This window comes from Myotis davidii, unplaced genomic scaffold (genome assembly GCF_000327345.1).
Source record: "Myotis davidii unplaced genomic scaffold, ASM32734v1 scaffold629, whole genome shotgun sequence".
Lineage (NCBI taxonomy): Eukaryota > Metazoa > Chordata > Mammalia > Chiroptera > Vespertilionidae > Myotis > Myotis davidii.
In genome coordinates, this window is record NW_006300210.1 from 1,496,431 (window position 1) to 1,510,776 (window position 14,346).

General features: G+C 39.3%; 1 protein-coding gene across 1 annotated transcript in view; it reads right to left on the reverse strand.

Moving 5' to 3' along the window:
- Window positions 1-2,950: 2,950 nt before the first annotated feature.
- The window catches only part of SLC30A9 (solute carrier family 30 (zinc transporter), member 9), a 73,186-nt gene continuing 61,790 nt past the window's right edge, over window positions 2,951-14,346 (reverse strand). The window contains exon 18 of the mRNA XM_015572391.1: window positions 2,951-4,320. Coding sequence (XP_015427877.1) covers window positions 4,276-4,320 — 45 coding nt within the window. The 3' untranslated portion in view covers window positions 2,951-4,275. The remainder of the gene's footprint in view (window positions 4,321-14,346) is intronic.

A 14,346-nucleotide genomic window follows, 5' to 3' on the forward strand; every position in this document is an offset into this window, starting at 1 on the left:
TTACACAGTTTAGTTCTTAACACATGAGGTAAAAAAGGATTTATGTTCCCAAAAAAAACCAACCCAACCATTTATTTATCAGGGGGAAAAATCCCAAACTAATAAGTGACCTGCTCTTATTTATGTAAGACATTTATTAAGAAAAAAAAGCATCCTGAGGGACCAGGACCATCTTAATCTGCCAGTGAAATCAGACAACTGAAACAATGTAACAGAAATGAAATTTCTCTTTTTCCATAAAACCAAGTCTAGGAATGCTAGTAAACTTAAGTGCAAATGTAAAGGCTGCAAGACCAATTTTCTATATAAATCCTTCCAAAGTCCCATTTCAGAGACAGGGATGAGGGAGTTAGGAGAGACAATCTCTGAATCCACATTTTACATTCAATTCTTTGCTTCACTGACTTCTGACAGTTCGGCGAATTGGAGGTCAGATTTTTTTTTTTTTAAATGCCAAAACTTGACAAATACAATTTGAGAAAGACAGTATAAATTCCAAATGCCTGTGCAGTTTTCTGTAGTTCCTAGCATTCTACCTCAAAAAGTTATCAGATTTAAGACATGTCATTTCCTTTATTTAGATGGTACAATTTTAGCAAAAAACATTATCCAAATTATAGGATAATTAAGGTAACACTAAAATCATATACCCAAAATTCACGTGTTATTATGCCTTTGTTATTCTGGGTTATGTGGGGTCTGTGTAGGATGCTGTATGCAGAGATTAACTTTTCTGGGTGTGTGTGTGGCAGGGGGTGGATTTCCAATCTGATCCTAGTTCAGTTTCCTATGTTCAGAAATCTTCCTCTTTGGAACTGGATACTATTGGCCACCAATATGGTCCACTTAAATAAAGGTTTCTATCCCTCATCCCCCCTCCCTCTGCCACGGTCTCAAAAAATGTGCCGCCTTACTTAGTTCAGGGCCTGATTAGAGATCCATTCTCAGCCAAAGCTGAAAACAAGCACACTTGACCTCTGGTAGTTCCCAGATTTCAGCTTAGTATAGAGTGGAGTCATGGGCCCTTGACCGTCCTCTTCTGTCCAACATTATTCTTACAACTATTCTACTACAGGAGCTATTTTCCTTTAAAATACAGTGGGGCCTTGACTTACGAATCGTATGTCAAATCAAAAAGTGAACGAGTGAGATACGTGATGCTGGGCTGATGTTGTGGCGTTCACTGTGATGTTCGCTGCGCCAACTAGCAGTGGAGTATCTGAAGGGGCTCGTAACCCGAATTTTAGCTTGCAACTCAAAGCAAAAAATCGGCCAAGAGACTGCTCGTATCTTGAAAAACTTGTTAGTCAGGACACTCGTTAAGTCAAGGCCCCACTGTATTGATTTGTATGTTTAAATATTCAAATGCTACGGAAGAGGACAAGACTTAAGAGAAGTATTAATTTGGACACACACACACACACACGAAACCTGAATGAGATATCTTACTTTGAGACCCAAATTTCCTGTTTTTCAAATTCAAATTTGACTCTAGTTTTTAAAAAAAAAGGTCCAGAGAGGTCTTACATTTCCTAATCCCACAGAAATATTCAAATTGCTTGATATGTACTGTGCTTCTTCATATCCAATTTTGCTCAAACTGTAAAATACCAGTGCACAACAGCACTGAAAATAAGACAGAAACATAAGCCTTCAATTCTTATTTAAGAATAGGTATGACCTCAATTAAATCAGATTAGAAAACCAAGTTATCGGGAATTGGCCTCTTTTAGGGAGTCCTAAGAAATTTGGAATAACTTCTACACATCAATTTTAGTAGAAATTTGTGCACTTGGGGGGGGGGCGGGGTTCCCTCAGCCTATGCCCTCTTGCAGTCTGGGACCCCTCGGAGGATGTCCACCTGCTGGCTTAGGCCTGCTCCCTGGGGGATCGAGCCCAAGCTGGCAGTCAGACATCCCTCTGGCAGCCCGGCAGCCCTCAGGGGATGTCCACTTACCAGCAGGGAGCAGACCTAAGAGGCAGTCGGACATCCTTAGCACTGCTGAGGCGGCAGGAGAGGCTCCCACCACCACCGCTGTAGGGGGGAGGTCCCCACTGGGATGCCTGGCCAGTCTGGGTGAGGGGCTGAGGGCCGTTTTCAGGCTGGCCAAGCCCCCCGGCGACGGAAGCTCCCAGCCTCTCCTTTTTTTCTTTTATTCTGGGATTTATTTACCTTCTATAATTGAAACTTTGTAGCCTTGAGTGGACCTCAGAGACGGCTAGGGCGAGCGGGAAGCTTGGCTTTCTCCATCACTGGGGCAACCAAGCCTCCTGCTTGCTCCAGCTCCATGGCGGCTAGCCGCTATCTTGGTTGGGTTACTTTGCATATAGTTGATGATTGGCTGGTGGGCATGGCTTAAGGCATAGCAAAGGTACAGTCAATTTGTATGTTTGTCTTTTATTAGTGTAGATAGGTATGACCTCAATCAAATCAGATTAGAAAACCAAGTATCAGGAATTGGCCTCTTTTAGGGAGTCCTAAAATATTTGGAATAACTTCTACAGATCAATTTTGAGATATTTTTTAATGAGTTAAGTTATTCTTGTCTAACTATGTGAAATTTTTCAGAGTAATTTTACAAGGAGGGAATTGGATAGAATTTGGTACTTTCCCATATTGGCAGTGACATGGAAAAACAAATGGCAGGTGGAAAAGAGGAGAGAGAAAGAACACGAAGTATAGAGTGAATTCTAATGGGGAAAAAACAGTTTCAGAAAAAAATGAGTGAAGAATTTGAAACCATAAGAGCAGAGAATCAAATTGTATATGTACAATAATTTTATATCTTAAAAAATAAAACTGGAATGTAATTTCATTTAAAATGTACAGCATGCAAAATGCTCTGTAATGGTAAAAATAAATGTACCACAATGTACACTTCCACAATTTTCCAGTAGATGACATTTATGGATCAAAAATTATCATTATAAACCCTTTAATCAAATGTTATTTGTTTCAGCATTACAATTAGCTTTAATTCATTAACTTCGATCTAAGTAAGTTTTAGATACTGACCTCATATAGGTAGTTAGGTCCTTATTGCAAGCACTCATTTACCCGCAAAGAGATCACGCAGCCATCACTCGTGTGGACAATGCTCAGTGCTGCCTGAACCACCTAAAGTGCATATGAATTGTTCTGATGAAAGGAGACAGAGCTGTAGTTTTGCACTAGATTTTTAATTACTCAATTGTATTTCTTTTCACCTTGATACCGTATGATCATTAGAAAGCTACTCACCGAATGTTATAGCCATATTTATGCTAACTACCCAAGGGGAGCTCAGGTTACAGACATGATACAGACTATGGTGTTATAAAAAATCAAGGACACAAGTTCTGCATAAGAGATTTACTTCTCTCCCTTTCTCTTTAAAGCAAGAAGTATCCCACAGTTCAGATTTACATAAGTAGTGCCTTTTTAAATAAATTAAAAGTAAAATGTTACCTTATCTATAAAATTATAAATATTTCTAGCCCATTTTATAGAATGTCAAAATACTTATAAATGCATTATGTCCTAGTAAATACACATGATGGCACTGAAGCCAGTTAAAAAACAAAAGCAAAAAAACAGTCATTACATGTCCCATGGAAACATGTAGGGTTATTTTATATCTTTTGCCATCAGAAAAATTAAACCAAATAAGAAAAAAGCAAAGGGAGAAATAAGAAATTTTTACAAAATAGCAACTACTATGACCTCAAAAGCTGTATTAAGATGCCTTCCTTCAATTCAGTAACCAAGGCCATTCTGGAATGAACATTTATGGATAACCAGGTTAGGAGAGTGCTCCTCTTCATGCTCAGGGCAAAATCATAAGGTATGTAAAAATAATTTCCACATTCTATAAAGGCAGACGGAAACGGAGTGACTTTAAAAACCACAAACCAAGATTTAGCCCGCATGTTCAGTATTGGCAGGTTTCGATGGAGTGAAGTCTTCAGTGGAAATAAAATTAATAACACTATGGATGACTGAAGGTACAATATACTCTGACAGGCCGAAAAGAGAAATTGTGATCAATTTAAGTTAACTAAAATGTTTCCTACTAAAACATAAAAACATGATTTCCAAACCGGTTCAAATTGTAATGTGTCTCTTAGAAATAAGTAGTTTTAGTTCCGTAGTTTGTTGAATTGCCCTTTACATAAAATATTTCTTTCATCTTAAAAAAAAGTGGCTTCTGAATGGCGTTGACTCCTTCAATGTGGGAGAGAAGGCTCAACAAACTTGTTTCCAAGGTCCCTCTGAGGTGATTCATTCCATCAAATCTATAGTATCTCCAAATCAACATGTCGAACTTCAGGATTTCGTTTCTGGAAGGAAAAATCACCACTATGTTATTCAGAGCAACACAGAATCTTCTCTTTCTTGTATTCCTTTTAATCACTAAAGCCATTGAAAACATTTGATCAAACTATTTCATTGTAGCATACTAGCAAGAGAAATGATTTGATAAGGAAAAAAATAAAACCAATAGATGAATAAATCATACCATCAACGATAAAGTAAGTAGTCTCACCAATATGAGTTTGTTCACATGTGCTAAGCATTACAAAGCACTGAAAATATGCTCATTTGTGGTAAAAAGAAAATCACTGCAAAACAATAATCAGAAAAAAATACATTGATATTCATTTACTTTAGTTACAATCCATATTGTGTTGGGCCAGGCATTTTGCCAGGAAATGGAGCTATGATTAATATTTTTTAAAATATATTTTTATTGATTTCAGAGAGGAAGGGAGGATAGATAGAAATATCGATGCTGAGAATCACTGATCTGCTGCCTCCTGCACACCCCCCACTGGGGATTGAGACGGCAACCTGGGCATGTGCCCTGGATGAATCGAACCCGGAACCCTTCAGTCCACAGGTCAACCACCGCTCTATCCCCTAAGAACAAACCGGCTAAGGCTGGAGCTATGATTACTAAATAAGACTTAATACTCAGAGGCCGAGGAACTCAGGTTAGGGAGATAAGTATAGCAATAACCATCCATGAGCTTAAGCACTATAGTTAATAATAATAGTTAACATTTAATTAACACTTACTCTTATGTCAAGTACTGTGCTAGTAAAAGATTTTATGTACATGTAATTTTAAATCTATCATAATAACCCAACTGTTTTACATATGGGAAAATTTAAGTTTGAAGAAATAACCTAACCTGTCCAAAGTCACATGGCTAATTAGTGATGCAGTCAGCGTGGATTCCAGGCCTGATTCCAGACCTCAAGCTCCTAACTGTTACAATATACTAAGTAATAACTCTGGGAACAAAAATGTGAGATATATCATATGCTCATGAGATCCGGAAAGGCTTCACTGAGGATATGAGGTTTGAACATGGTACTTTCCAGAGAAAGGATGAAGAGTGTCTGGAGTCTAGACAAAAGAAACAGTATGAGCAGAATCAGTCCAAAATGTAGGCAAGAAGCCAGGTTGTGAAAAATCTTAAATGCTAAGCTTAGGAATTTTCAACTCAGTAAAAACAAAAACATCTTTAAAACACGCCTGCCCGGGACCAGGCATTGAAGTATATACAACAAGCATGTCAAACTCAAGGGCTAACATGGGCCAAATAAACAAGATTTAAGTTTATGTGGGCGGCAAAAAAAACACAAAAGCTTTAATTCTCATAGAAACATAGGTTTATTTAGATAGAGATATGATAAATACAAAGGGCTGAAATAAATAAGTAATCATTAAAATAATAGAACATTTTAATAAAAATATCTTTTCTTGAACACTAACTTATAAGACACTGAATAACTGCACAAATTAAGCATAACGCAAATAAACCTATTTTTCTTGTTCTTCTAAAGTAAAATATTTCCGGTTGTTCACACCAAACAAGTAAGTCCAAGACTAATGAAAAGGTAATCAGCTGCTAAAATATTCACTGCTAGTATTAGTGGAGAGAAATGGTGTGCCTGTACGTAAGACGCGTAAGGGAAATGAATGCAACACAATTATAGTAATCAGTCATTAGCGAACATTGTAGTTCACTATTGATAATAATGTATAACAGGATATTGTTATAAAAATTAAGTTAAAATTTTTTTATTAAAACGTTTCTTATATACCATTATATTGGCTAGGGCACAGAAATATTTGTTGCGGGCCACATGTTTGACATGCTTTGTGTACAACAATGAACAGGAAACAAATACTACTTGTCCTTGATGAACTTATGTCTAATAAGGATAAGCAGGCAATAATAGTTTGCCACTACAGAGCAAAGGAAAGGTGTTGGCTTATTTTTTCCCCATGGGTACATAACAGAAGTACACCTAACTCAATTTAGGAGGGAATTAAAAGTGCAAAAAAAGCCCTGGCCAGGTAATTCAGTAGGTTAGAATGTCGTTCCAATACACCAAGGATGTGGGTTTAATCCCATTCAGGGCACAAAGAAGAATCAACCAATAAATGCATAATTAAGTGGAAAAACAAACTGATGTTTCTCTCTTCCTTTCTCTCTCTCTCTAAAATCAATAAATAAAAAAGTTTAAACTACAATAAAGTGTAATACAATGATACTGTGAGAATTCTCGGAGGGGAAAAGAGAGTATATAAAATAACTAAATCTATACCTATTAAAGACAAAATAATGTTTAAAATAGAAGCAGTGTAAGACTTTAAGTAAAAATATAACAGTAAATATAAAAAATGTGAGAAGTATTAAAAATGGTTATCTCTGAAAAATAGAATTAAGGAATGAGGAGGGTGAGGCTGGTGACACTTATTTCTGTTATAAGCTTTTCGGTTCTGTTTGATTTTATAAACTTTGTATACTATTTGGTTAAAATTGTAAAAATACATCAGCAAAGGAAAAAGAGATCATCTAAGTCAGCAGTTGTCAACTGGTGGTCCACAGACCACTGGTGGTCCGTGAGGTCCAAAAGGTTGGCGACCGCTGGTTTAGGGAAACCTATGGAGCAGCAGTTGCCAACGGGTGGTCTGCGGACCACTGGTGGCTTGTGAGATCCGAAAGGTTGGCAACTACTGTTCTAAGTGATCTGATAATCTGTCAGGATCAATAATTCTTAACTTAAAAAGTATGCTAGGAACATTGACATATTACTCATGTCAAAAGAATCCATGTATATAAAAGCCTAAGCAACTGAAAGACTGGTCGACCGGTCGCTATGACGCGCACTGACCACGAGGGGGCAGTGGACATCATAGCTACCAGTCAGATGGTCAAATGATCAGCCAGTCGCTTAGGCCTTTATATATATACTAGAGGCACAGTACACAAAATTCATGCACTCGGGGGGGGGGCGGTGTCCCCCAGCCTGGCCTGCGCCCTCTCGCAGTCCAGGAACCCTTGAGGGATGTCTGACTGATGGCTTAGGCCTGCTCCCTGCAAGCTGCCACGGAGGCGGGAGAGTTCCCGCCACTGCTGCTGCGCTCGCCAGCCATGAACCCAGCTTCTGGTTGAGCGACACACCCCCTGTGCAGCTCCTGTGCTGAGCGTCTTCCCCCTCTGGTGGTCAGTGCACGTCATAGCAACTGGTCGTTCCACCATTCAATTTGCATATTAGCCTTTTATTATATAGGATAGATGTACTAATAAAAATCTGGTCTTGAGTAAAAGAAACCAAAAAGTTAACATACTCTGCTGTTTTAAAAATCATTTTCAGAGAAAAAACTAATCAAATTCCTAAAATATAATGTGACCAACACAAGGGTTTGCTGAATGAATGAATAAATAAAAGAGTAGGATTAATATCCTTAAATTTTAATTTAATATTAATATTTAATTAATATTAATTAATATGTAGTACCTAACAAGCTGCCATGTACATAATAGAAACTGAATATTTTTTAAATAGAATTGAAAATCAATAATTGGTGTCCAACTTTTAATTTTCCTTCCCCTATTGATCTATTGTGTCCCAAGCACTGTTCAATGCAAATTGGAACATTTTACACACCACAGATTTTATTCCAACACTCATATTATGTAGAGATAAAGACCCAGTTATGTAATCTATTTTGAAATACTGCAGTCTCAAGTTAAGAAAATACTATAGAAGAATACAATTAGAGAAGCAAAAGACAAAAGTACAGAGTATTTAACTGGAACATTACTTATTAGGAATTTGCAAATACTATGGCATCTTCCCAATTCCAACAGAATTATTTCCTTCCAAACACAAAAAACTTCATGGAGGTATAGAGAACGGTCGACCAACAGATTGGAATATAGAGGTAGGACAACAACAAAAATCTTTCAAGTTAACAGTTCAAAGAACTTCAAAATAAGAACAAGATGTATCTCACATTTATAATATGGGACTTCGTAAATTAGCTTCTATTATTTTTTACATCTTTACATAGAACTATGCAAATTATACAGTTTAAGCTAAAAGTACCACCTATTTTAGTATTTGGATCAATGGCATTACTCAACAGAGGTCACTATTCTGCTGCAGAATTTTCTCACTGAGTGTGACCTTCCAAAGCACTTCAATAACTAGGAAAATTTAAACTTAGAAGGCAAGCATTCTTAGATACTAAAAAGGAGGGAATATGCCAGTGTACAATGGTTCTGTTTTCAAAGAAAATCAGTTTATTTTCATAAGAAGAAGGAGAATTATATTCATGCATTTTCTGTCTGTGCCTTAACTATAAAGAACTTCCTCTGACTTAAGATTACTTATGCCTTATTACCTTAGTCTGAGATGTTTTCACCTGGAAATGTGGGTTAAACTTGGCTTCCTAGTTTGAAAGGCTTACATAATTGAAAAACACTTATGAGATAGTTCCAACTATTAATGATTAAATAGTCTTATTAAAACATAAAGTTACATAAAGAACAACATAGACGGATGAACAGGGACAGATCCAAAGACAGAGAAACAGCGATCAGACTATCAACCCCCAGAGGGAAAGTGGGGAGGGTAGGGGTATAGGGAGAGATCAACCGAAGGACGTGTATGCATGCGTGTAAGCCAAACCCATGGACATGGACAACAGGGGGATGAGAGCATGAGTGAGGCGGGGGGCGGGGGGGGAGGCCAGGGAGGTTGGGGGTTAATGGGAAATGAGGACACATTTGTAATACCTTAACCAATAAAGAAATTTAAAAAAACCATAAAGTTAGCAAAAAATAGTAAGCTTATTTGATTATAATAAGAGTATAGTTGAGAATGATCAATTTTGTATTTATTCTTAAATCTGGCTTCTGACTTCTTGTTTCTATTAAAGAGTAAAGCTAAAATATTGAATTTAAAAGTCCATTATTTTCTCTGGAACAGAGAGAATGCAAAAGCAAAGTTTATTCATGCTTGTGTCATCCTGCATAAAAATAGTCATCTCACATTTTATTTAAACAGTGGTTCTCAAAATGTGCTCCAAGGATCACTGGGGTTTTGAGACCTTTTGAGGAGAACGCCAAGGTAAAACTATTTTCATAATAACACTAAGATGTAATTTGCCTTTTTCACTATGCTGACCTTTCCTCTGATGGCATAAAAGCAATGGTGGATAAAACTGCTTGCACCTTTGCACAATTCAAGGCAAATGGTACCAAACTACAATGGCAGTCATTTTGCTCTTTTACTGACAAAATTAAAAAAGGAAAAAGAAAAAGGTAATTTCACTTTAAACTGTCCTTCACGAAGTAGTGAAAAGTACTGGTTTAGCCCTAGCCGGTTTGGCTCTGTGGATAGAGCATCGGCTTGTGGACTGAAGGGTCCCAGGTTCGATTCCAGTCAAGGGCACATGCCCAGGTTGTAGGCTCAATCCCCAGTAGGTGGTGTGCAGGAGGCAGCCAATCAATGATTCTCTCTGATCATTGATGTTTCTCTCTCTCTCTCCCTCTCCCTTCCTCTCTTGAAATCAATAAACATTTTTTTTTAAAGTACTGGTTTATTAAACCTGAACTCCTGAATACACTTTAAAAAATATTCTATGACCAAACAGCAAGTATGTCATCAGACTTCAGTTTGATGTCACAAAGAAAAGCACTTCTGTGATTGATTCAGTTATGAGCTGAGTCAGATGCTTTTTAAAAAAATCTAAACACCATTTTTACTTAAAAGAATAACTAAAAAACTACAGTTATTCAGATTTGGGTATTTGGCAGTCATCTGCTAAAAAATAAACAAAATGAGTGTTCAAAGAAAACAGCTAAAAATATTTGTTGCTAATAATGCAAGCTTTCAAGTGAAAATCAGAATTTTGGAAAACTCATAACCATCACTGTGAACCTGACAGCTTCTACTTTAAAATGTAACATTTGAAAGATGTGCATAGATTCAGTCAATCACTTGTTTTCCAAATGACCAATGCATAATACTAGAGAATCACGCATGGGTAAAAGATCCATTCAGAGTACCAAGACAGGCCAACAGATTTTAATATAAAAGTACCTAGTAGAGAATTAATCATACCCAAAGAGAGGTCTGGTTCGTCCTTGGCTACTGGGAGGTGATCTCCAATCCCTTAGAATGTCCTGACTGCTAATTATGTCTTTACCTCCAGCCACACAGTGTCTGCTCTACCTCCAGAAGGAGCTGAAGATGTAAGGTCAGCTGCTTAGACAGTCAACTAGGAAGCCTAACAAAATCTCTTGATACGAAGGCTTAGTTAAGCTTCCCTGATTGGCAATATTCTTTGCAAACTGTCAAACAGTTGCTAGGAAAGAAATACTGTCCATAACTCTATGGGGAGAGGACAACTGAAGCTCTGTGTTGGAACTCAGACCTATGCACCTCTCTTCCCTTGGCTAGTTTTAATCTGTATCTCTTCGTTGTAATAAAACATAACTGTGAGTTTAATAGCATTTAGTGAGTTCTGAAATTCCTAGTGGATTATCTAACCTGATGGTGCTTTTAAGAAACCCCTCAAACTTTGCAACAGTGTTAGAAACGAGGGTGGTCCCATGGACTGTGCCCGTAACTTCATAAAGATATAAAAAGTTCATTGATATGGTTTCAGATTCCACATTGCAACTAAGCTTTAAGAGGCTACCAGTTGTGCCCGGCTGGTGTTGCTCAGTGATTGAGCATCAACTCATGAACCAGGAGGTCAGGGTTCGATTCCCAGTCAGGGCACGTGCCTGGGTTGCGGGCTCGGTCCCCAGTAGTGGCATGTAGGAGGCAGCTGATCAATGATTCTTTCTCATCATCAATGTTTCTATTTCTCTCCCCCTCTTCTTTCCTCTCTGAAATGAATAAACTATATACTAGAGGCCCAGTGCATGAAATTTGTGCACGGTAGGGTCTATAGGCCTGGCCAGTGATCAGAGCTGATCTGTGGGGTGACCGGTGGGGCAATTGGGGGGATCCCCGCTGGCCCCTGCCTTGGCTGGCCTGGCACCGCCTGCTCACCAGCCCGGCCCCCCTCCCCCTGCCACTGGTCACCTCCCTCTGCAGGGTGACCAGTGGGATAATCGGATGGCCCCTGCTGGCACCCGCCTGGGCTAGGCTGGGGGCTTCTGCATTGAGCGTCTGCCCCCTAGTGGTCATGCGCGTCATAGCAACCTGTCGTTCTGCCGTTCAGTCAATTTGCATATTAGGCTTCTATTACATAGGATTTTTTTTTTAAAGAGGTTATCAGTTGTCAGTTGTTGGTATTAAAAAAGAATAACACTATCATTTAAAAAGGTATAAGAATACGCTTAGGAGCTGCTTCCTTTCGAATAAACTATATACTAGAGGCCCAGTGCATGAAATTTGTGCACGGTAGGGTCTATAGGCCTGGCCAGTGATCAGAGCTGATCTGTGGGGTGACCGGTGGGGCAATTGGGGGGATCCCCGCTGGCACCTGCCTTGGCTGGCCTGGCACCGCCCACTCCCCAGCCCTGCCCCCTGCTGCTGCCACCAGTCACCTCCCTCTGTGGGGCAACTGGCAGGACAATTGGGGGCCATGCTGACCAGTGGGATAATCGGATGGCCCCTGCTGGCACCCGCCTGGGCTAGGCTGGGGGCTTCTGCATTGAGCGTCTGCCCCCTAGTGGTCATGCGCGTCATAGCAACCTGTCGTTCTGCCGTTCAGTCAATTTGCATATTAGGCTTTTATTACATAGGATTTTTTTTTTAAAGAGGTTATCAGTTGTCAGTCGTTGGTATTAAAAAAGAATAACACTATCATTTAAAAAGGTATAAGAATACGCTTAGGAGCTGCTTCCTTTCTTCATATTCTTCAACCAAAACAATATATGGCAACATACTGAATGTAGAAACAGATATAGGAATCTAGCTGTCTTTGATTTTTACAAAAGTATGAAACAACTAGAGGCCCGATGCACAAAAATTTGTGCCCTTGGGCCCTGGGGGGGGAGGGGGAGCGCCTCAGCCCAGCCTGTACCCTCTCGCAGTCTGTGACCACTCGGGGGATGACCACTTGCTGGATTAGGCCCGATCCCCAGGGGATGGCAATCCCCTAAGATGGCAATCAGAAATCCCTCTGGCATCCCGGCAGCCCTCAAGGGATGTCCACTTGCCAGCAGGGAGCAGACTAAGCTGCAGTCAGACATCTTTAGCGCTGCTGAGGAGGCAGGAGAGGCTCCCACCACCACTGCTGTACTGGCAGCCATCAGCCTGGCTTGTGGCTGAGCAGAGCTCCCCCTGTGGGAGCGACTGACCACGAGAGGGCAGCTCCTGAATTGAGAGTCTGCCCCCTGGTGGTCAGTGTGTATCATAGTGACCAGTCATTCCCAGTCTTTTTGCTGTTAGCGTCAGTTTGCATATTACCCTTTTACTATATAGGATAGAGGCCTGGTGCACGGGTGGGGGCCGGGTGGTTTGCCTTGAAGAGTGTCCTGGATCAGGGTGGGGGTCCCGCTTGGGGGCCTGGCCAGCCTGGGTGAGGGGCTGAGGGCCGTTTTCAGGCCGGCAGAGGACTGAAGCTCCCAGCCTCTCCTTTTTTACTTTTTTTTTTAATTCTGGGATTTATTTACCTTCAATAATTGGAACATTGTTGCGGTCACTGGTGCTCCCAGCTCTGAGGCTGTGGCCGGCTGAAAGAAGGTATCTGGGATTTGTTTAGCTTCTATAATTGAAACATTGTTGCCTCAGGAGCTCAGAGCTAGGCCACGGCAGGCGGGAAACCTTGGCTTCCTCCATCACTGGAGCAAGCAAGCCTCATGTTCGCTTCAGCTGTGTGGCTGCCAGACGCCATCTTTGTTGGCAGTTAATTTGCATATTGCCCTGATTAGCCAATGGGAAGGGTAGCGGAGGTACGGTTAATTACCCTTTTTGTCTTTTATTAGATAGGATACCACTGTTCTTGCTAATTTTTTTCATTTTAGAAAACTTATTTTTTGTTAAAATGTTATTTATGTTAATATGTAATTAATATATGTTTTTAAATACTTTTCAATTTCTCAGTTTTAATTTATGAATTGGTAAATAACAACTATAAACAAACAAAAGCTCTTTGGGTCCTCAGTAATTTTTAAGAATGTAAAATATGTGAGAATTGCTCATGTACAAACTTCAAAAATACAGCCTGACAAAGTTTGTGAACTATAATATTAACATTAATAAAATTATCTTAATTGAAGTAATTCTATTAATCTGATCAGATCTGGATTGTAAAAGAAAAGAGAGAAAGCAGTGATATATTTCCCCTCAATTTTTGCTTTTGTTTCCCTTCAATTTTTAACAAAACTAAAGAATGGTCAACATCAACTGAAAAACAATGCATGGCTTTCAACGAGCTATGTTAAAGATCATTCACAAGTTTTATTTACTGCAAACAAATAGAACTCAAATGTCAATGAATGACAATCTGAGAACACGGAGAGTTTTTAAGTCTAATCAAGTAATATTTCAGTAAAATAACCAATAGCTTGTTAGGATCTTCAAATGAACAAAACAAACAGAAAATATAACATCAGATGGACTAAAAAAGCAAAATGCATGTGTATGTTTAAGGTCACAAGCCATTTTTTCCCTAACTTAACAAATTAAAACATTTGACTATTTTAAATACTAAGCAAGCAGTATAGAATAGTGATAGAAGTAAAGAAGTTAGAATTGAGCTACATAGGTTCAAATCCCAATTACCCTACTTACTTCAACAAATTATCTGATTTTTCCAACCCAATCATTTTCTCACCCAAAGCAACCAATACATTATGGGCTATTGAGAGAATATACTTAAGATGCAATTAGCATAGTGTCTGACATACAGTAAGTACTCAAAAATTAAATTATATTATAGTATAGTATAGTATATTATACTAGAGACCTGGTGCACGAAATCCGTGCACTCGGGACGGGGGGCGGGGGTGTCCCTCAGCTGGCCTGCAACCTCTCGCAGTCTGGGAGCCCTCGGGGGATGTCCGTCAGTCGGACAGCCTTAGCGCTGCTGCAGAGGT